The 21,124-nt window shown below is 43.5% G+C and overlaps 1 protein-coding gene across 1 annotated transcript; it reads left to right on the top strand.

Annotated features, from left to right (window-relative positions):
• Window positions 1-8,890: 8,890 nt before the first annotated feature.
• Window positions 8,891-19,443, top strand: HSP90B1 (heat shock protein 90 beta family member 1). Its single transcript, XM_083812066.1, has 18 exons — window positions 8,891-9,105; window positions 9,426-9,525; window positions 10,197-10,338; window positions 10,418-10,534; window positions 10,754-11,085; window positions 11,958-12,069; window positions 12,800-12,916; window positions 14,257-14,373; window positions 15,010-15,147; window positions 15,233-15,310; window positions 15,407-15,472; window positions 15,755-16,024; window positions 16,247-16,492; window positions 16,763-16,899; window positions 17,303-17,381; window positions 17,477-17,632; window positions 18,197-18,295; window positions 19,187-19,443. The coding sequence occupies exons 1-18, from the start codon at window positions 9,057-9,059 to the stop codon at window positions 19,214-19,216; spliced, it is 2,385 nt and encodes a 794-aa protein (XP_083668192.1). The 5' UTR covers window positions 8,891-9,056; the 3' UTR covers window positions 19,217-19,443.
• Window positions 19,444-21,124: the final 1,681 nt, after the last annotated feature.

Below are 21,124 nucleotides of genomic sequence, written 5' to 3'. Positions count from 1 at the left end.
CGGGGACGAGCATATAAAGGCAATGTGCTCTGCTGATTTGTTTTGACAAATAATTCTCAGTTATTTAGCCCTTGTAGAAGCAAGGGCCAAATGTAACAAATTCATACATCGCTAAGAGAAAGCCGTGGAAAACATGGTGGTAAAACATCTCTACGAGTAGCAGAAACCCTTACCGAATGGAAACGCCGCCCGGGAGCCGCTAGGGCGAGCTCTCGCCCCACAAATGGAGCCCAAGTCCCTGCTGCTTTGGGTCGTTTGGTGGGCAAACAGACAATTTGACCGCCTTATCCTTCCCCACCCTTCCCATACTCAGACTTCAGTCCAGCGTTGCGTAGATGCGTGTGCTTGAACTCAGAGATCGGCATGGTTTCATGGCTTTTTAATCTAAACGCTCAGCTGGAGCTGGCCTCCTAAGCTCAGTCATGCAGCACCCTGCTGCGCCCGCTGTGAAGCAAAGGGAGCTGGTCGTGGGTGCTGGGCTCTGCCCTTGTGCTGAACCCGGTCACCCTTAGGCTGTCCTCGGCTAGAGAATAGTAATTACAGCTCCGAGTAAGCCTTAACTCTTCTGAGAGAGGTAATATTCCCTCTGATAGGTTTTTTATTCTTAGCCCCAGAAACATCACTGCAGGTGCAGATTTCCAGTGATAGTGAAACTCACAGAGGTTTTAGCATCTGAAGAGTCTGGGAGGTTTATATAGCTATCAAAACATGGTTATTTTCTCTGTACAGTGATCTTCTAGTTACAGTTCTTCACCTTCACAGCTTTTGCCCTTTATCTTAGGCTCCTTAAAACCCATTCCTTTCTGTCAATTCATCTGCTACAAGAATGCAGAGCATGAAACTTAAAGAGACGCCTTGCTGACTTCAAAAATACTCAGGGTTATGGAGAGTGGGGGCACAGATTACTGACTTCACCACCAGTGTCAGCTGCAGTGCAGTCATCAGTGGCAGGAGGAAAGGGATAAAGCTGCCCAAAGGCCAAATGAGACTTGAAGAACAAATGCTTTTATCAAACTTGGTGCAAAGCAAAAATAAAAATTAAAAATGGTGGAAGTATGATACTGAGTTTTAAGTCAGTACTAAGTCAGTGTTTAACATTTTTTTAAATAGGTTAATACTAAAAATATAAAACAGCAAAAGATACAGATGAAGGGGTCTTCCTAACATGATTTTGAGGATGTTATGAACAGTCTTAATGTTGAAAGAAACATTTGTACCAAAAACATTTGCTGAAGGAACAAGTTAGTCTTTTAGATGTTTAAACACCAATACTGATCATGTTAGCAGCCTGCCTAGCATTGGTGATTTTTTCCTCAGATTCAGGACTTGCATAGCAGTACGAGTACAATGTCTCCTGCAGGTGTAGTGTCTGAAACAAGTATTTCAAACCAAGTTCCCACAAGATGTTTCAGGCCTCCTGGAAATTCCTGCAGTTTGAATACACAGAATGTCACAACTTATCTCCAGGCCCCTCGTCAGACATCTGAGTCCCAAACTGCTCCTTCCGACATGCTGCCTCAGCAGCTGCCTGGTCTTGAAGCTGCCTACACTCTGTCAGCACCTCAGTTTTCATTCTGAAGTTCCCAGAGCACTGAAAAATCTCTGGTACTGCCAAATACTTACTGCATCAAGTAGTGATGAACCTAGCTCATTCCTGACCTTCTCAAAACAAACCTCCCTCCCTCTTCCCCGTCTTTTCAGTCCAGAAGGGAAGCCCAGAGCATACTTAGTAGATCAAGTTTCAAAAAAGGTGGAGAGTGCTTCCTTGCTTCAAAAGGCAGCTGGTATTCCAAGCACTTACCCTGCTTTTATCCAGCAAATCAGTGAGTAAAATATTAATCCAAGATGAAAGAAACTTCAGTTCAATTCATTCTCTGCTTTAGGGTATTCACCTTCCTATCTATCACCACTCTGAATGGTGATCTAAAAATGGTGGGGACATGAAGAAAAGGTTAAAAACATACAGGGAAATTGAAAAATTTCATTGCAGTTGTTCCACTTTCTGTGATGAATGATGATGGATTAATTTGATTGAGCATTTTGCTGCCCAGGGCTCCTTCCAGATTTGGTTCTGACTGTTTTCTACACCCACTGCATTTGAGCCTCTGGGCTTTCAAGATGTTCAAGATAATGAAGCATGTATAAAACATACGTAGTACTCGGGAATGGACACCTCGGATCAGCCCAGTATCTTCTCTCCAACAGTGGCCAACTGCGGATGCCCAGGCAAAAATATAAGGACAAGAGGAAAATAAATCAATAAAAGCCCAGACAGTTCCTGTTCACATTACTAAGCTCCTAGTTCCCCTGCAGAATTAATTGGCTTTTTCCTAAGTCAACAAAGAGGATTCATTGCAATATTAATATTGAGACCATTAAATAAATAAATAAATGGATAAAACTGACAGAGTCTCTCAAGTCCTTAGATAAAATGAAGTACATTGTCATATTAGAGCTCCTCGGGTTGTGGTCTGTGAGTGCACTGATACTGTTTTATATGTTTTGCTATTTTTTCCTTCCTGTTGTTTCTCCAGAGACCAGAACTAAAACAGGTAAAGTGAGAGCACTGATATTACCGTAACAGTTAAATAACATACAATCATAGAACAGCTTGGGTTGGAAAGGACCTTAAAGACCATCTAATTCCAACCCCCCTGCCATGGGCAGGGACACCTCCCACCAGCCCAGGTTGCCCAGAGCCCCATCCAGCCTGGCCTTGAACACCTCCAGGGATGGGGCATCCACAGCTTCTCTGGGCAGCCTGTGCCAGTGCCTCACCACCCTCTGAGTGAAGAATTCCCTCCTAACATCTAACCTCAATATCCCCTCTTTTAGTTTAAAACCATTCCCCCTTGTCCTATCATTATCTGCCTGAGCAAAAAGTTGTTCTCCATCTTTTTTATAAGTCCACTTTAAGTACTGAAAGGCCACAATGAAATCTCTCTGGAGCCTTCTCTTTTCCAGGCTGAACATCCCCAGCTCTCTCAGCCTTTCTTCATAGGAGAGGTGCTCCAGCCCTCTGATCATCTTCGTGGCCCTCCTCTAGACCTACTCTAACAGGTCCATGTCCTTCCGGTGCTGGGGGCCCCAGACCTGGATGCAGTACTCCAAGTGGGGCCTCACAAGAGCAGAGCAGAGGGGGACAATCCCCTCACTCTACCTGCTGGCCACTCCTCTGTTGACGCAGCCCAGGATGCAGTTGGCCTTCTGGGCTGCAAGTGTACACTGCTGGCTCATGTCGAGCATTTCATACTTCCTTCTGGGGTATCAACTGCACCACTCAGCTTGGTGTCATCTGCAAACTTGCTGAGGATGCACTTGATCCCACTGTCTATGTCATTGATAAAAATATTAAACAGCACCAGTCCCAAGATGGACCCCTGAGGGACACCACTCATCATTGGCCTCCACCTTGAAATAAAGCCATTGACTGACATAGAACCATCGACCACGACTCTCTGGCTGTGGCCATCCAGAGAACTCTTTATCCACCAAATAGCCCACCCTTCAAATCCACCTCTCTAAAATTTAGGTAAGTATGTCACATGAGACTGCTTCAAGAGCCTTACAGCAGTCCAGGTAGATGACATTGGTTGGTCTTCTCTCACTGACTGATGCAGGTACTCCATCATAGAAGGCCATCAGATTGGTCAGGCAGGATTTGCCCTTGGTGAAGCCCTGCTGGCTGTCTTGGATCACCTCCGTGTCTTGCATATGCCTTGGCATTGCTTCCAGGAGGATCCATTCCATGATCTTCCCAGGCACAGAGGTGAGGCTTACCGGTCTGTAGTTCCGCAGGTTCTCCTTTCTCCATTCTTAAAAATGGAGTGATGTTTCCCTTTTTCCAGTCACCAGGGACTTCATCTGACTGCCAGGACTTTTTAGATATGATAGAGAGTGACTTGGCAACTCCATCAGCCAGTTCCCTCAGGACCCTGAGATGCACGGCATTGGGCCCCATAGACTTAGACTTGTTCAGTTTCATCAGGTGGTCTCAAACCTGCTCTTTGCTTACAGTGGGAGGGATTTTGCTCCCCCAGCCCCTGCCTAGAGGTTCAGGGACTGGAGAGACCTGGGAAGACTGAATGTCTGTGAAGACTGAGGCAAAGAACTTGTTGAGTACCTCAGCCTCCTCCATGTCTGTTGTTACCAGCTCTCCCTTATCATTTTTCAGAGGGGGCACACTCTCCTTGGCCTTTCTTTTCTGGCCAATGAACCTGTAGAATCCCTTCTTGTTATTCTTTGCATCCCTTGCCAAGTTCAGTTCTATCTGTGCCTTGGCTTTCCCGATCCCATCCCTGCACATCCAGACGGCATCCCCGTACTCTTCCCAGGCCCTATGTCCCTGCTTCCACTGCCTGTGCATTTCCTCCTTTTGCCTCAGTTTGACCACCAGGCCCTTGCTCAGCCTTCCTGTTTGCTTGCCTTCCCTGCTTGATTTCTTACACACAGGGATGGAGAGCTCTTGAGCTCTAAGGAAAGTGTTCTTAAGGAGTTTCCAGGTCTGATCAGTTCCTCTTTCCCTAAAGACAGATTCAAAGGGGATCTGATCCCCTAATTCTTTAAAGAGCTGGAAGTTTGGTCCTCTAGTGTACAAGGTCCTTTTGCTTTTTTGCCAAGACTTTGCTTTTTTGCCTGGCCCATATTACTTGAGATCACAAATTCAGCCAGGGTGTGGTCACTGCAGCATTCCAATTTAGTGTCATTATTAAGGGTGAGCCGTGCATTGACAAGCAAGTTTTATAGTTGCAGAGCATTTTGCCATGCTCAGTGGGGAAGAGGAGTGGAAAGCAGGCTTGTGCCTAACTGGATCCAGGACTCTGACCCCTGCTGCAGCCAAGCAAGCAACTCTTTGGATAGCAGCCCACCGTCATCATCCATTGCCAGAGCTCAGGGAAAACACTGCTTTTCCTAGAACTGTTCTTGTTGCATTTGTTGGCGTCATGGACACATACAGTGTTAGTTTTATCAGGACAAGTGTTCCCCTTTCAATTCAACCTCCAGGGTAAGGAAGATGCTCACTACAGCTCATGGTTTGAAAAGATTCAAAGAAACAGGCCTAAAGATGTTTGTATATGAAGATGTAGAATATTTGGTTGAGTAGCCTTTCACTGTACAGGAAGGAAAGAGTTACCCTTCTAGTTAGGATTCTGTGCTCTTAAAACTAGAGCAGGGGTGAAAGCCCTCTTTGGTGGAGATCAATAATTCTGAGACTAAGTAGGTAGTGGGTAAAAGATGTATTTCTCCTAACTAGAAGAAGGCTGAAGTCAGAACATGGTAATTTGTTCAACAGAATTTCTTGATAAAAAGACAGCAGATAAGAATAATTCATAGCATAAGCATTTAGTAAAGATGTCAATGTTTATAGACAGAAGTATTTTAATCTTGCCTGTATGTAGTTACTCTTTTTATTTTCTAATATCTGAATAATCAGCTTGAAAAGCTGATTAATAGCAGTACTTTTTGCTTTAGTCCCCAAAACTGTATAGCATCTTAAATATGTGGATGTCTTCAGTTTGTTTTGTATGTACAATATTTAGTCCCTGAAGCAGAGGTTGCATCAGTTACAGATTTCAGTTTTACTTTGTATTAAAAGAGGCAACATGCTTACAATGCAAACTCAGTGTTTACTTTTATGGTTTCCTTATACTTGCACACATGAACACGTCTGTACATTAAGTTACAAGGCTTCTAAAAGTGGTGGCTCAGCTCACCACCATCAAAAGAGGGATATCACCTTCTCCTAGCCATAAACTCCTGCTCTTTACCATGCTCTAATCTGGTGTGTGCTAGATCTGATATAAGCTGATTTAATTACGGACTATTTTGCTGGGCTGGAGAATTTAATCAGCTCAGCAATGAGTCTGACATATGCCAGAGCCAGTACAGTGAGAGAAGAACTGTGTCTTTTTTACAGATAGAGCCTAGGAAGATTAGTTGGCTAATTTAGCTGGTTAAACCAAAGTTGGGTCATCTGAACTCCTCAGTTTATCTCTACAGCTATTTCTGGCAAGGTAACACTTCTTGTTAGTTGCAGCTTATAGTTGGAATCATGTGGCATGCTTCAATGAGCAGGCTTCTCCTGGGACAGGTGGGTGAGCTGATAAGGTTGCACTCAGAGCACTGGAGAGGTTTGCTCTACTGTTTGCAAGGAAAAACACGTTACCTGTACCGTGTTTCTCTTATCACCACATGCCCTCACGTTTTTAGTTAAAAGAGTAAATACAGCACTTAAATACACTTTCAATCATTATACACACAATCAAAAGTGTATAGAATTGCTTTACAGGACCTTTCATGTAGCTAAGTTCTCATCCTGAAGCACTATGAGCTCTTAGCAGTTACACCTTTACTTTGGTATTAAAAGCTGAAAGGCGATATTCAGACTTCTGAATATCAGCAGTAGTCAGCGCAACTAAGATTTTTAAAACTCCTTTGATTCTTCTTAAGCAAAAATTAAGAATGAATTAAATTTAAGTGGAAATTCTGAGATTTGCTTAAAACATTCACCGCAATACTTTATGATATGTTCCTAGCTTTAAAATAGCTACAATAAACAATTTTTAGAAGTTTAATATTCAAAGTTATTTTCTTCAATTGCCAACCTCCTTGTAAAGAGGCGAAACTTTCTTTGAGAGAGTGTAAGTACACAGCTGCCTCATTCTCACCTATCACTTTTGTGCTGGGTAATACAACTGGGCTTTAAAGAAAGCAAACAGTGTAATCTATATGCAGCAAACAAGGCTAGTCTTGACCTCTAAATTTGAAGCATAAAATAGAAACAGAGATTTATCAGATTTCATGTCTCCTTCAAAAAGTAAAAAAATAAAAATAAAAGTCTGCACTGTATAATAATAAGAGTAAAGTAATCAACAAGATTTGGATTTCAACAAACTTAATCTAAAATCTCTGTTGGTTTAACATAGTCAACAACAGAATTGGTTTGCATTTCTGCTACTCCAGCTGCCAAAGTTCAAAAAGAATGCAATGAAGCATTACATTTTCCCACTGCCAAGAAAATAACTACTATAACAAAACTGTCACAAAACATGTTAAGGCAAGAGTTCTACAAGTTGGAGATAAGTTTACTCTGCAAATATGCACGGACATTAAATGCCTATGCAGTCACTGAGCAACATACCTCCCTCTAGGAACATACACATTATTAGGAAATTAAATCCTGAAACTGCTTATAGGTGAGTTTTAGAAAAGACAAACTTTGTCCATTTGAGAGTGACAAAACTGTACTTCCAATTAAGTATTTGTAAAATAATTCTCTGAGTTCAAATAGGCCTTCATGAAAACCTGTCAGATTTTTACATATAATCCTGACACTGAATCCTCCTGGACATATTTTCCTAGTCATTCTGACATACATTTTGGCAGAGTAACTTTCTCAGGAAAGCAAAGTGAGGCTTTGACACTTCAAGTATCTTATTAACATACAAATATAGGTGCATTAGATTTGATTACTTGTCAGCTGTCAGGGATGGGAATATCCAGCCTTCTGAACATGGGGCCTACTTTTACTCAAATTCACAAACTCTAGCTGATTTTCACATTCAATTCTCTGTCATTGTCACCGCAGGAGCTGGGTATGTGCATGCTCGTGGGTCCCCCCACGTCAGCCACTCGTGGCGGCAGCTGAGGCAGGCACCATCAGCACTGCAGCGGGCAGGGATCCCCAGGCAGGAAGGGAACCAACGCTCTCGGCCTCGAGCTGATAATGATGTCCTTCTTCCAACCACACTCATCACCATGGCCACTTGGAAAACTGCACGTAATTTTCAGACGTGATTTTCTGGAGCCAGGGCAAACAGGATAACCTGGCAACTCTGGCGAGGCGGGACATTATAAATAAACAACAGCCCCAAGGGCAGACTAAGGAGTCAGAATAAGCCCTCTCGAGGGTGGTTGTTGTGATGAGCACTAGAAAGCCAGAAAACACGGGGAGCCGCTAAGCGCCCAGCTCGTTTTATTGCAGCTTGCTTTTTGTACCAGGGAGGTTTAAATTGGGTATCGGGAGGAATTTTTTCACGGAAAGGGTGGTCAGGGATCGGAACAGGCTGCCATGGAGGCGGTGGAGTTGCCAACCCTGGGGATATTCAGGAGACGTGTGGATGTGGTGCTTAGGGACACAGATCGGTGGTTGGTTTGTGGTGGTGGGTGGGCAGTTGGACAGAAGGATCATGAAGGTCTTTTACAAGTTTTTATTTTGTTTGTTTGTGTTTGTTTTTTGTTTTCTCAGTGACTCTAGGGCTCCGTGACCCCCACGAACACTGTCCCCTCAAGGCCGCGTGAGGCAGGAGGGGGGGGGCCGAGGCCATCACAAGCCCGCCGCCGGGCCCCGTAATGGCGGCCCGCCCCGCGCTGCGCCGCCAGGGGGCGACTTCCTCCCCCTCCCCACCCAGGACTACAACTCCCAGCATGCCGCGCGGCGCAACCGCGCACGCGCACCCGCCAGCAGCAGGGGGCGGAAGAGGAGGCCCTCGGGGCTGACGGGAGAGGCCCGCCGGCGCCGCCACGACCGGAAGCGCCCGTTGCCGCGGCAACCGTGTCCCCGGTAAACATCCCGGGTGCCCCCGGAAGCCGTCGGGGCCGCGCTGCCCACGCGGGGACCCGCCGCACCGCTGCCGGACGCGGACGCGCCCCACGCGGCCGGGGCGCCAAGCATCGACGCCTGATTGGTCGAAAAAGAGCCGCCGGCCCCGCCCCTTAAGCCCCTCTGCCCAAACGATTGGCCGGGCGGCGTTGCGGCCGGCCAACCGACGCCGGCCACGCTCCGTCCGCAGGAAACCGCACATGGAAAGCCGGGATTGGCGGCCGCGGCTTCGCGCCCCGCCCCCGCCGGCTCGCCATTGGCCGCGTGTTTGGCGTGGGGCGCCGCGATTGGCCGGCCGCCGGGAGCCCCCCTCGCGCTGCGGAGGGGCGCCGTTGATAAGGCGGAGGGGGAGGGCCGCGGCTGCGCCAGCGCGATCGGCGGCGGCGGGGCCGGTTACGTGAGGGACCGGTAGGGCAGGGCCGCGCTCTTCTCTGCCACCGCGGCCCGTGTCGCCATGAGGTCGGCCTGGGCGCTCGCTTTGGCCTGCGCGCTTCTGCTGGCCGGTGAGTGCCCCCCCACACACACACCCCCCGCCGGCCGCATTCTGGAACCTTCTGGCGGCGGAGGCTGAGGGGAGGGGGCGGGGGGGGGGGCTGGGGGCACCCGCTCGGCGAGAAGTGAGGGGGAGAGGGGCGCTGGGCACGCTCCCGGGGGGTGGGGGGCTCCTCCCTTCGTTTCTGGGCTTTATTCCGCCCCAGGAGGTGGGCGGGGGGCGTGTGGGAGGTTGGGGGGGCATGGGTTTGGGGCGGGGGGGGGGGAGCCGACAATTTGGGTAGCGACACACCGGGGGGGCTCAGCTTGCTGCCTGTCTCTTTCTGTCCAGCGTCCGTTAGCGCTGAGGAGGTGGATGTGGATGCAACCGTGGAGGATGACTTGGGTAAAAGCAGGGAAGGGTCCCGGACTGACGATGAAGTTGTTCAGAGGTTAGTAGGTGGGGTGCTGGGTAAGCAGCCTTTAAAGCATCAGGAGGTTCTGTTGCTTTTCAAAAAATCAATTTTAGTATCAGTAATGCTTAAAATGGCAGAGGTTGGGGTGTGGGGGAGTAACATGCAAAAAGAAACCTAGTCAGATGTTAAAAATAAAATATATCAAAAGAAGATTGTTGCCTTTTATATGGAGGTGAGACTGAGAACTTGGGCTCAGAAGTATTTAACTTGTTTTTGTCCAGTATTGTCAGTTCTGTAAGGAGCAATAAATAAATGGGGGTTATTTTTGCACGTAACTGCATGTGGTAAATTGTGGAGGTTAGTGCCCACTGGTTGAATAGCTCTACACCGACGAATTGCTTCAAATCCTTTGAAATATACCTCACGTTGAGCATTGCAGTAGCTGTAATATACCTCTGTTTGTCCCTCAACTTCATAATAAAATAGTCTTACTTGCAATCATGGATTGTCACTTGCATTTTAGATTGTGGCTATGCACTTGATGATAGCAAGTCTCGCAAATGTCATTTGATCACCACATTTGGGCTATCAGTGTCAGTGGTTAAAAGTTACTGTTTCTCTAATTAGACCATTGCTGTGGTTGCTAGACAATTAGTGGAAACCATACTTAGGCAAGGTTATTTGACAGTTTTTCATTATCCTTACAGAGAGGAAGAAGCTATCCAGCTAGATGGCCTAAATGCATCCCAGATCAAAGAAATCAGAGAAAAATCTGAGAAGTTTGCATTTCAAGCAGAAGTTAATAGAATGATGAAACTTATCATCAATTCTTTATATAAAAATAAAGAGGTTAGTACCTGTGTCAGTAGAACGTGCTAGAACTGTTCATCTGTATTCTTGAATTCCTGACAGCTGGATTCTGTTTCAGATTTTCCTGAGAGAACTTATTTCAAATGCTTCGGATGCTTTAGATAAGATACGGTTAATATCCTTGACTGATGAAAATGCTCTTGCTGGTAATGAGGAGCTCACTGTAAAAATCAAGGTAAGAAATGCTAGATACATTGTCTCTTACTGAAGAGCAGTGGCAGGAATGTAAGAAGACAGTGCATCATTATGTTATTCAATTTATTGCCCAGTACTGATGCAAATACAAATTAGGATTACGTTAGGACCAAGTCTCCTTAACACTCTTCCATGATAAGTGTATTAGGTAGTGAGATTTAAAATAAAGTCAAACTTAATCTTTTTCTTTTTTTTTTAGTGTGACAAAGAGAAGAACATGCTTCATGTTACCGATACGGGTATTGGCATGACAAAAGAGGAGTTGATTAAAAACCTGGGTACCATTGCCAAGTCTGGTACAAGTGAATTCTTAAACAAGATGACTGAAATGCAGGATGATAGCCAGTCAACATCTGAGTTAATTGGCCAGTTTGGTGTTGGCTTTTATTCTGCTTTCTTAGTAGCAGACAGAGTTATTGTCACATCAAAACACAACAATGATACTCAGCACATCTGGGAGTCAGATTCAAACGAATTCTCTGTGATTGATGACCCAAGAGGAAACACTTTAGGACGTGGCACAACCATAACGTAAGTACTAAGTTTCCTTGGAAAAAATAAATGGTTTGTAGATAAATTTTTCACTGGAATATGTGGATGACCTTGGCATTGCGACTACATGTGGTGTTTGATTCTTGAAGTATGGATGTTTTCAGTTTAACAGAAACGTCCAAACTATTAACTGCATGCAGAATGTGGACTGGTAATGTAGTAACGCAGTTCTTTATTCTGTTAGATGAATGAAAAAAACAATGGGCATACTGACAACTAACTGTTGGCAAGCAATTTCAGGCTTCATCAGCCTGTAGATTCATTCAGTTTCTCGATGCAGTTGTGGTACAACAAAATGTCTACAGGGTTGTAGAGCCTTCTCTTGGAAACAGGTGATTGTTAATACACCAGTCAGACTGGCCTGATGTGACTTTGAAGTTAGATGTAGTTTGACAGCCCTATTTTTTTCCACTTTCATGTGCACATAAATTTCTTTGATCTGGGCTTTAGAGGAGCCCTTCAGTCATTTCTCAGGACTCCTTACTACTGAAAGGTAGGGCATTGGTGTGACAATGACCTTCATTGGCAGGAAAATGTTTGTCTTGGCCCTCTGGGTCCAAATGCTGTCACAGTGCATCAAAGTGTCCTGATCACTGTTGATGAGAGGTTTTTGTTTAGATTTACAGATGTGTTATGACCCCATTTTTAAAAAAAAAAAAAGGTGGTTTTCCATATGATTTAAGTAGTTTTAATAGAGATTGTATTTTTGAGGAGATACCTGAGCATTTGCTAGTTGAGCTGCAGTTGAATAATTCTGGGTCCCTAGAGCTGCAACAGTGGAAAGATGAGTCTACTCCAGTAAAACAATTTTAAACTACTAGTCCAACACTTACTCCTGTATTTTCTTTTAGCCTTGTCTTGAAGGAAGAAGCATCTGATTATCTTGAGTTGGATACTGTTAAAAACCTCGTCAAGAAATACTCACAATTCATAAACTTCCCCATATATGTGTGGAGCAGCAAGGTAAGTGTATTTAACAGAGCATTGTACACTGAGCTGTATTTCATAGTTCATGGTCTTTCAAGGGCCAGATATTTCAAGAAGGGAGGGCATAGTCTAGAATTTTTACTAGTCTAACTTTCTAAACTTTTACTGTTTTTGGCTACTTAGATTCAGTGGAAAGGAAGAACTGGCTAGTATTTTGCTAGCTACTTACCACTCAAGGCATGAATTTGTGCTAAGATCACAAACTTTGAAGGAGCTTGGTTTTAAGAACTCAATTTTTTTACCCAAAGAAGCAAAACTGCAAAATATTAGGAAACAATCTTTATTTCACATGCTTTGATTGGTATCTGGAAGCTTTGGTAAGCTCCTAAGCATGGTTAGGTGTCCTTCTCAATAGTGGGCAGCATTTGAACTTCAAGGATTGTTCTTGCAACGTTTTCTTGGTGTAGCACTAACTTGACGTCACCCAATCTGATCAAAGTTGGTGTTTTGTTAAAGGTAAAATGTAAAGCTATGAAGATCTTAAAATTTGAGTACAGTGGCCTCCCAGAGTAGCAAAGGATAGCATGTGGTCATAAAAAATGTGACTGAAAAAACGTATCTACCTATCTGTGGGGAAATGCTTGTAACAGGCAATCAATCTCTCAGCACTGTTTTAACTTGGGTGATTTAGGCCATTTGAGAGAATAGTTACCTAGCAGGTACTCCTAGTAAATAGTCTAAACACCACTTTGAATTGTCTACTTAGACAGAGACTGTTGAAGAACCTATAGAAGAAGAGGAAGCAAAGGAGAAAGAAGAAACAGATGATGATGAAGCTGCAGTTGAAGAAGAGGAGGAGGAGAAGAAACCAAAAACGAAGAAGGTAAGCTTTTTCAGACTAGGTGAGGTCTTTTAAGTCGTGTCAGATACTTCAGCAGTTTTCATTGTCATCTAGAGGTGTTTTCAAACAGTCCTGTTCAACAACTGGAGTTAGACACCTTGTAAGATGGTAAATAAGATGTTCTTGAAATAAGGTGAATGTCTAACCATAGCCTTTTGAGGCAGGGAGCCCCGCGAGCTTACTACAGGCAGGGAGCCCCGCGAGCTTACTACAGGCAGGGAGCCCCGCGAGCTTACTACAGGCAGGGAGCCCCGCGAGCTTACTACAGGCAGGGAGCCCCGCGAGCTTACTACAGGCAGGGAGCCCCGCGAGCTTACTACAGGCAGGGAGCCCCGCGAGCTTACTACAGGCAGGGAGCCCCGCGAGCTTACTACAGGCAGGGAGCCCCGCGAGCTTACTACAGGCAGGGAGCCCCGCGAGCTTACTACAGGCAGGGAGCCCCGCGAGCTTACTACAGGCAGGGAGCCCCGCGAGCTTACTACAGGCAGGGAGCCCCGCGAGCTTACTACAGGCAGGGAGCCCCGCGAGCTTACTACAGGCAGGGAGCCCCGCGAGCTTACTACAGGCAGGGAGCCCCGCGAGCTTACTACAGGCAGGGAGCCCCGCGAGCTTACTACAGGCAGGGAGCCCCGCGAGCTTACTACAGGCAGGGAGCCCCGCGAGCTTACTACAGGCAGGGAGCCCCGCGAGCTTACTACAGGCAGGGAGCCCCGCGAGCTTACTACAGGCAGGGAGCCCCGCGAGCTTACTACAGGCAGGGAGCCCCGCGAGCTTACTACAGGCAGGGAGCCCCGCGAGCTTACTACAGGCAGGGAGCCCCGCGAGCTTACTACAGGCAGGGAGCCCCGCGAGCTTACTACAGGCAGGGAGCCCCGCGAGCTTACTACAGGCAGGGAGCCCCGCGAGCTTACTACAGGCAGGGAGCCCCGCGAGCTTACTACAGGCAGGGAGGTTTACAGAGTGAACTTCTCAAAGTGATGCTGGATTAAGTAAACTGACACTGACAGGTTTAAATTGAACATAGTCTTTGCTGGGAAGCTTTTTTTCAGAGTGGCAGAAGAAGAGTAATCACAACACTTCAGTGAATGTGAAATGTGCACAGGGTACACTGAAGCGTGGACTTGCTTTTTTTTGCCATGTGTTTATTGCTAATACATACGCTTGAGTGACGTTATCCAGGCCACTGTCTAATTTAGTTTGTAGATTAGAAATATGTAACTTTTCTAGTGATATTTTAGGGCTTTAGGCTCAGTGGAGTTTCTTTAATTGACTCAAAACCTGAATTAAAGAATGCATCTTTATTCCTGTGTTTACATACCTAGGTTGAAAAGACTGTCTGGGATTGGGAGCTCATGAATGACATAAAACCAATCTGGCAGAGACCGTCTAAAGAAGTTGAAGAGGATGAATACAAAGCTTTTTACAAAACCTTTTCCAAGGTAAGCTGTAAGCTTCAAAATTGTTCCAAAGCAGTAGGCTTGCTGTAGTATTTCTTACTGTGTAAGCAGCACTGGGTGCTTCATTCTGAAGAATGAATTGTTGTCAGTAGGTGGACTGAACTGCAGATTTTCTGAGGTGTAGCATCTCAGCTAGGAGCTGCTCTCCCTTCCAGAGAGAAGATAATGCCACGCAACTGGCAGGTGGCCTAGGTAGGGAGGTAACGTTTGAGCTCCTGTGAAGTTTACTGATGAATTTAACTAACTGACAGGGAAATTTCATGTAGTTTAAGAGTGGCTGTGTTTGTGTTGTACACCATAGAAGAATGAAGGAAATGGGGCTTTGTAGAAACAATGTTGTCTTTACTTGTAAACACAGTGTAACATGACTTAAGGGTATCGTTCTGTGCATCAGAATCACCTTGCTTGGCTTTAAAAAAGGAAAGCATCTAGTAGTTCTTAGAAGATAACTTGTGTGAGTAACTCAGTAGAATCTGGAACAAATCTCAAACGTTTGGTTCCATAAAGCATGGTTAGATAGTTTAATTGTGTAATAACTTGCAAATTCATGTTATAAATAGAAGAACTGACTTGCCAATACTTACTCAACATAGACTTAAAGAAAACTTCACTTCACAGGAACATGATGATCCAATGGCTTACATCCACTTCACTGCCGAAGGGGAAGTAACTTTCAAATCAATCTTGTTTGTTCCTAATTCTGCTCCACGTGGCTTGTTCGATGAATATGGATCTAAAAAAAGTGATTTCATTAAGGTAAGACAAGCAAGTGATTATTGCTGTAGTTCTCTGTTTAAAAATAATAATCCATAATCTGATCATTGTTCTTCTTGTAATTCAGCTGTATGTTCGAAGAGTGTTCATCACTGATGACTTCCACGACATGATGCCCAAATATCTTAACTTTGTTAAAGGTGTTGTAAGTATTAAAAAAAAAAAAGAAAAATGTAAGTAAGACTTAATCTTTATTTCCAAAAGCTGCTAGCTATACTTACAAAATTTCTTCTTCAATTAGGTGGATTCTGATGATCTTCCTTTGAATGTATCTCGTGAAACACTTCAGCAGCATAAATTGTTAAAGGTAAGATAGTTGGTCGTAAATTTTTAATCAGGGGCACATTCAAAGTGAATAAGTAGATGAATAGCAAAATTTAGACGATAAATGGCTCGATTTAACTGTTTTAAATATTGTTAGGAGTGTGGAAGTAAAGTATTGGTCACCAAGCACTGCAGTTTTCAGACCACTTTTGTTTACTTCAAGTCAGAACACTTCAGTGTCCAGAACCCGTTCTTTGCAGTGAGGCTGAATTGAGGGATCTTTCATCTGCACGTTGCTGTAACTTTGTATTACTGCTTTTTCTAGGTGATCAGAAAGAAACTTGTTCGTAAAACTCTTGATATGATCAAGAAAATTGCAGAAGAAAAATACAATGACACATTCTGGAAAGAGTTTGGTACTAATGTCAAGCTTGGAGTTATTGAGGATCACTCCAATCGTACACGACTGGCTAAACTTCTTCGCTTCCAGTCTTCTCATCATGAAAGTAACCTTACAAGCCTTGACCAGTATGTGGAAAGAATGAAAGAGAAACAAGACAAAATATATTTCATGGCAGGTGCCAGCAGAAAGGAGGTAAGTGAGCGGGGAAGGAAAGAAATGTTACTGCTATGGTTTTATGGCACAATAAACATTGTGAACTGCTTTTACTTCTTGTAAAGTATGACATAGCTATGGTCCTGTTACTACTGCAGTTCAGTTCTCCTTGTGTTAACACTTATCAAAGAGCACTACAATTTTCAATAGCTGCTGGTATCAACAATGTTAAACTCGTATCTTGGTCTGTCCTCATTATAGGCTGAGTCATCACCATTTGTTGAACGTCTCCTGAAAAAGGGCTATGAAGTGATCTATCTGACTGAACCTGTAGATGAGTACTGTATTCAAGCTCTGCCAGAATTTGATGGCAAGAGGTTTCAGAATGTAGCAAAAGAAGGAGTTAAGTTCGAAGAAAGTGAAAAATCTAAGGAGAGTCGAGAAGCCTTGGAAAAGGAATTTGAACCACTCTTGAACTGGATGAAAGACAAAGCTCTGAAGGACAAGGTTACAGATATTTAATGCTTACTTGTAAATGCTGCTCTAGTTCATACAAAGCCTTGCGAATTCTGGGGACGTAGAGCTGACCATAACTTTTTGGTCTGTTCTTCTATGGATTAAGAAATGTTTTAACACCTTTACTTCAGGAGGGCAGTGAGTTAGAATGTCACTTTAGAGCTTTCATAAAATACTGAAGTGGCCATGTGGTAGCATATTTGAGCTGTTTAACTCAGTTTGAGTTGTTCTGTGAACTAATTTCAAGGCTTTTTTCTACAGATTGAAAAAGCTGTGCTCTCTCAACGTTTAACCCAGTCTCCATGTGCACTTGTGGCTAGTCAGTATGGATGGTCTGGTAACATGGAAAGAATCATGAAAGCTCAAGCTTACCAAACTGGGAAGGACATATCTACAAAGTAAGCTTTCAGTTAGCAGCAAATGTGAAATGTATTTGATAATCCTTGGTTGGTATGGGCACAAGAAGCTTCCATGTGGTTCAAATGATCCTGTGTAGTTTAAGGTCATTCATAAATAAGTTGCAATCTCTATAACAGTCATTGTTTCAAAGCCTGGTAGGTAAAACTCTGCTTACTGAGCAATACTCATCAGTAGTATTTGCATCTGTCATTCGGTGACATAAGGTGAACTATCACAATAACTTGTGTTTTTTAGAGGCTCACTAATAGTGAAGCAGGGAGGGAGGGGGGGAGATACCCACAGTAACAAGGTTACAGTCAGTGTTCTTGGGTTTAAAAGGGTACCTGGGTCCCATCCATCAAAACTTACTGATGTGACTTCTATTTCTTTTATTCTTTCCAGTTACTATGCTAGCCAAAAGAAGACATTTGAAATAAACCCCAGACATCCACTGATCAAAGACATGCTGAGGCGAGTCAAGGTAAATTAATAACAGTAGTGAAATGCTGACTGCAAAGCTGTCAGTGCAGCCTAATTAACAGCTGTGTTTGTGGGTTTTTTGTGCTTCCATATTAGGAAAATGAAGATGACAAAACAGTTTCAGATCTTGCAGTGGTATTGTTTGAAACTGCAACTTTGAGATCAGGATACATGTTACCAGACACCAAGGAATACGGAGACAGAATAGAAAGGATGCTTCGTTTGAGTTTAAACATTGACCTGGATGCAAAGGTTAGTTGCCAACAACTTGTAGCTGATGAGAAGCAGATATTTAAATCTATTAAGATGTAACTGCAGTGGTAGACTTGCGTATGTACCTAGTTTCCTATACTGCAGTGGGCTCAGGAGCCTGGTCCAACTTTCTGGTTGGGAAAGTGATGAGCTGATGAGCCTTTTGTGCTTGTATCCTCTTCCACCGCTACTGCTCTTTGCGGTTGCGTGGGATTCTGCTTTTCCATTATGCTCTTTTCAAGTACCGCTGCCTTCAAGTGGTGGTTCTGTGGGAGTAAGGTAGGGGCTAGACAGACCAATGTGCCCCCTTCACTAATGGATAAATTCATAAGTTGGGTATAGGTCTTCCCACAGTGCTGTGCAAAAACTTAGGCTGGCTATCCTGCCAGGGAAAATATGATAGTGTATTAGTGCAAAAGAGAATGCAGTTTTTCTTTCAGGTAACCTGGAGCATGTGTTATGATCTGATAGTACCATAGCCTGTATTTAGCTAGTCTGACTAGCAAACATTCAAAGCAAATAAAGCTTTGAATGCATAGTGAAGTGTTTATGACCTTCCCACAGGTGGAGGAAGAACCTGAAGAGCCTGAAGATGCAGCTGAGGAGGCAGAACAAGACGAAGAAGAGGTGGATGCTGATGCTGAAGATAGTGAAACACAGAAGGTAAGGTCTCAAGTTTGATTCTTCTTTCTTCTCTTACATCTATGTGCAGCTTTACCTGGTGCTTCCTGACAACAGATTTCTTCACTTAGCATTCTGTTACCATAGTTGTCAGTGCAAGGTTTTCCAAGCTTTTCTTGGAGGGGAAAAAAACTACTGCACAAATAAATCTTTATTCTGTATCAAGTTTTATTGTAAGAAGAAAAAACTAGGTGTATTCAGGGTTTAGAGCTAAATAAAGCTAAAGGTATTGTAATGAGTGCCCCGAGGCAAAAAGTAGTAGTAAATCCCCAGCTGTGAGCTTCCTGTTACCTGTTGGATTTCCACAGCTTGTGGGTAATAGTCTCAACAAATTGGCTATCAAGTACTGTGGTTTCTCGGTGACGTTAACTTCTAAGTTACTGTGAAGGCCTGACTGGACCTGCTTGCTTAGGCTGCTTTTGGAAGAGTCCTGTAACACTACATCTTGAGACTAATAAAAATACAAAGCTTTTAGGGATGTATTTGCCTACTATTATCTATCAGATTACCTAAGAATACACTGAAGAATAATACTTACTGTACTGTAGATAATTATACTAGTTTTGATGCTATCACTACTGCATTTACAGAGTAGTATAACCTGCAGTGATAGCAATAAATAAGGGAGCAAAGTTATGGGATGTTAACAGTACTAATACTATGCCTGAAAGGTAACTTAAAGTATTAAAGATAGTAAACTAAATCTGAATGGGCTGAGAAGTTTTGTTTTGCTTTTTTAATGTCTCTTCAAAAGTTACATCACTTCTGTTAGTGCTTTGGGAAGTATCAACAGTCTCTCAGTTCATCTGAAATGGCTCTTGTAACTTTTTTTGCACTTTGTAAAAGCAATGTTCTGATTCTCTGTCTCCACAGGAATCCACAGATGTGAAAGATGAACTGTAAACTGCGTGTGCCTACCATCCTGCATTGGGGGGCTAGGAAAGGATGTGAATTAGATTTTGTTTTTTTCCACTGTAAAAGGTTGAGGGATGGTATGGGGGTTAAGGGCAGAGGAGAATTTTTTTAAGTTGACTTTTCTAAAACATTCCTCATGAATGTAAATTTGTATTATTTAACTGACTTGGTGTAAAATCTTGTCATGTACAAAATAAAATGTTCCCAAACACCAATAACTCTAAATTCTACATAGTAAGCTCAGCTCATCTTCAAGAATTAAAGGGATTGTCTGGAGTGTTCAGGTCCTTTGCCCAACAGGGAATTTGCTGTCCTCATGCTGTTCCGCACTGGTACAGCCACACTTCTGAAATACACAGCAGTCAAAAGCATATGCTTAAGGCTGGGTTTTGTGTTAACAGATCTGCTGTGCTGTTCAGTCCCAAGTATACCTGGCATCTACGAGCTCTACTCAAACTTGTTTGTGTGGAATAAGCATTCAGGAAGTTATATAATACTGACATCTTAAAGATGAGATAAGGCATTTAAAAATAAGTGTTGGAATTGAAGTCCTGCTGGCTTGAATGGAAAGGCAGTGTTGTAAGAAGTGGGGGTTTGTAGCAGGCTTTCTGAAATGTGCTTAAAACACAGTGGCACTGGATATGACTTTACTGCACTTTACAGAACAGGCAGTGGTAGCTATTGCAGCTGAGATGAGCAAAATGATTTTCCTTTCATTAAAGGATTGAAGAATAACTGGAAGCGGCTAACTCTCTGGGAGACTATCCTTATCCTCCGCTGTAGTAACCTTGCCTTTAACTCAGGTAGCTTTCCCAACAGCTACAGTAGTCCTTCATTTTTTCATGTGGAAGTTCTTTCCTGTTACAGTTACCCTTTAATGCTACTATTTCTGAACTTTTTAGCTCTTGTTCTGTGTCCCTACTGTGACAAATCACTGTACATACTTAACAGATTTCGTTTGAGTTAGCTTGACACCAAATGGAATACTGTGTAATGTAGACAAGTTGGACACACCACTGTCTCTTCTACTTACTACATTAGTGTTGTGGTGTTTGCATGAAGCACTGTTTTCTCACTAGTGCCTCTACTTTTGAAACAAATTTTCACAGAGTTGGTAGGAAAAGTTTACATTGATCTCTATTTGCCTTCTGTGAAAGTACATAGAGTTGTTAAAGTACTGCTCCTACTTGAGAACCACTCTTGTTAACTGGGCAGGCAAAAGAGTGAAATTTAAGTCTCATGATCTTCAGTGAAATCACCTGTAATTATGTGAAGGTACCTCAATACTGAGGTGAAAAGCTTGTGTTCCCATTTACTTTTACTAGGCTGTGTTGCCCAAATAATTAAGGTTTATTCATGGGTATAGAGTTTGTTTGTTAAAGTATGCTGTTAGAGACTTCCTGGAAGAGGAGCTTAATTGGGATGGGGGTTCACTGCTGAGGCATCTTTAATACACAGGAAGTTGTGTAAGGAGTGGTCCACCTCTGGAGTTGTTTAGCAGGTAGCAGTAACAGCTGTAATAGCAGCAGTCCTTTGTTAGTAAGTTCTTGAATAGGGCAAGAGCACCATTTTTAAGGCATGTGTTTTGTAGCAATTAACTGCTTCTAAGGTTTTCATTTAATATTTCCTAAAATAACTTGTAATGTTCCAGATTCACTATATAAAGCTTGAAATACGAAGTAAATCCTTTAATGCATTAAAAGTATGCATGCCCATCTTATCTATGCTTGACCAGCCTGAGTAGCAGATGTGGCTTAGGCCTGCTGTCTGCTTTTGCAGCTCAGAAACCTGGTAGGAATGTTACCAGAGGTGTAGGATTGTTTGCTATGAATTCTTTTCTGTTTATTCCTTACAAACTTCAAACAACACAACCTTTGCTCTGTTCCATGGCTGGAG

The sequence above is a fragment of the Anser anser genome (genome assembly GCF_964211835.1).
Source record: "Anser anser genome assembly, chromosome: 1".
Lineage (NCBI taxonomy): Eukaryota > Metazoa > Chordata > Aves > Anseriformes > Anatidae > Anser > Anser anser.
The sequence above is the reverse complement of the archived record's forward strand: the minus strand, read 5'-3'. Positions and strand labels throughout refer to the sequence as shown.

Coding starts and splice junctions, on each gene's coding strand:
- HSP90B1 (XM_083812066.1), top strand. CDS start 9,057: ATGAGGTCGGCCTGGGCGCTCGCTTTGGCCTGCGCGCTTCTGCTGGCC. Junction 10,535..10,753: donor AGCTCACTGTAAAAATCAAG/GTAAGAAATGCT, acceptor TTTTTTTTTTAG/TGTGACAAAGAGAAGAACAT. Junction 17,633..18,196: donor ACATTGACCTGGATGCAAAG/GTTAGTTGCCAA, acceptor ACCTTCCCACAG/GTGGAGGAAGAACCTGAAGA.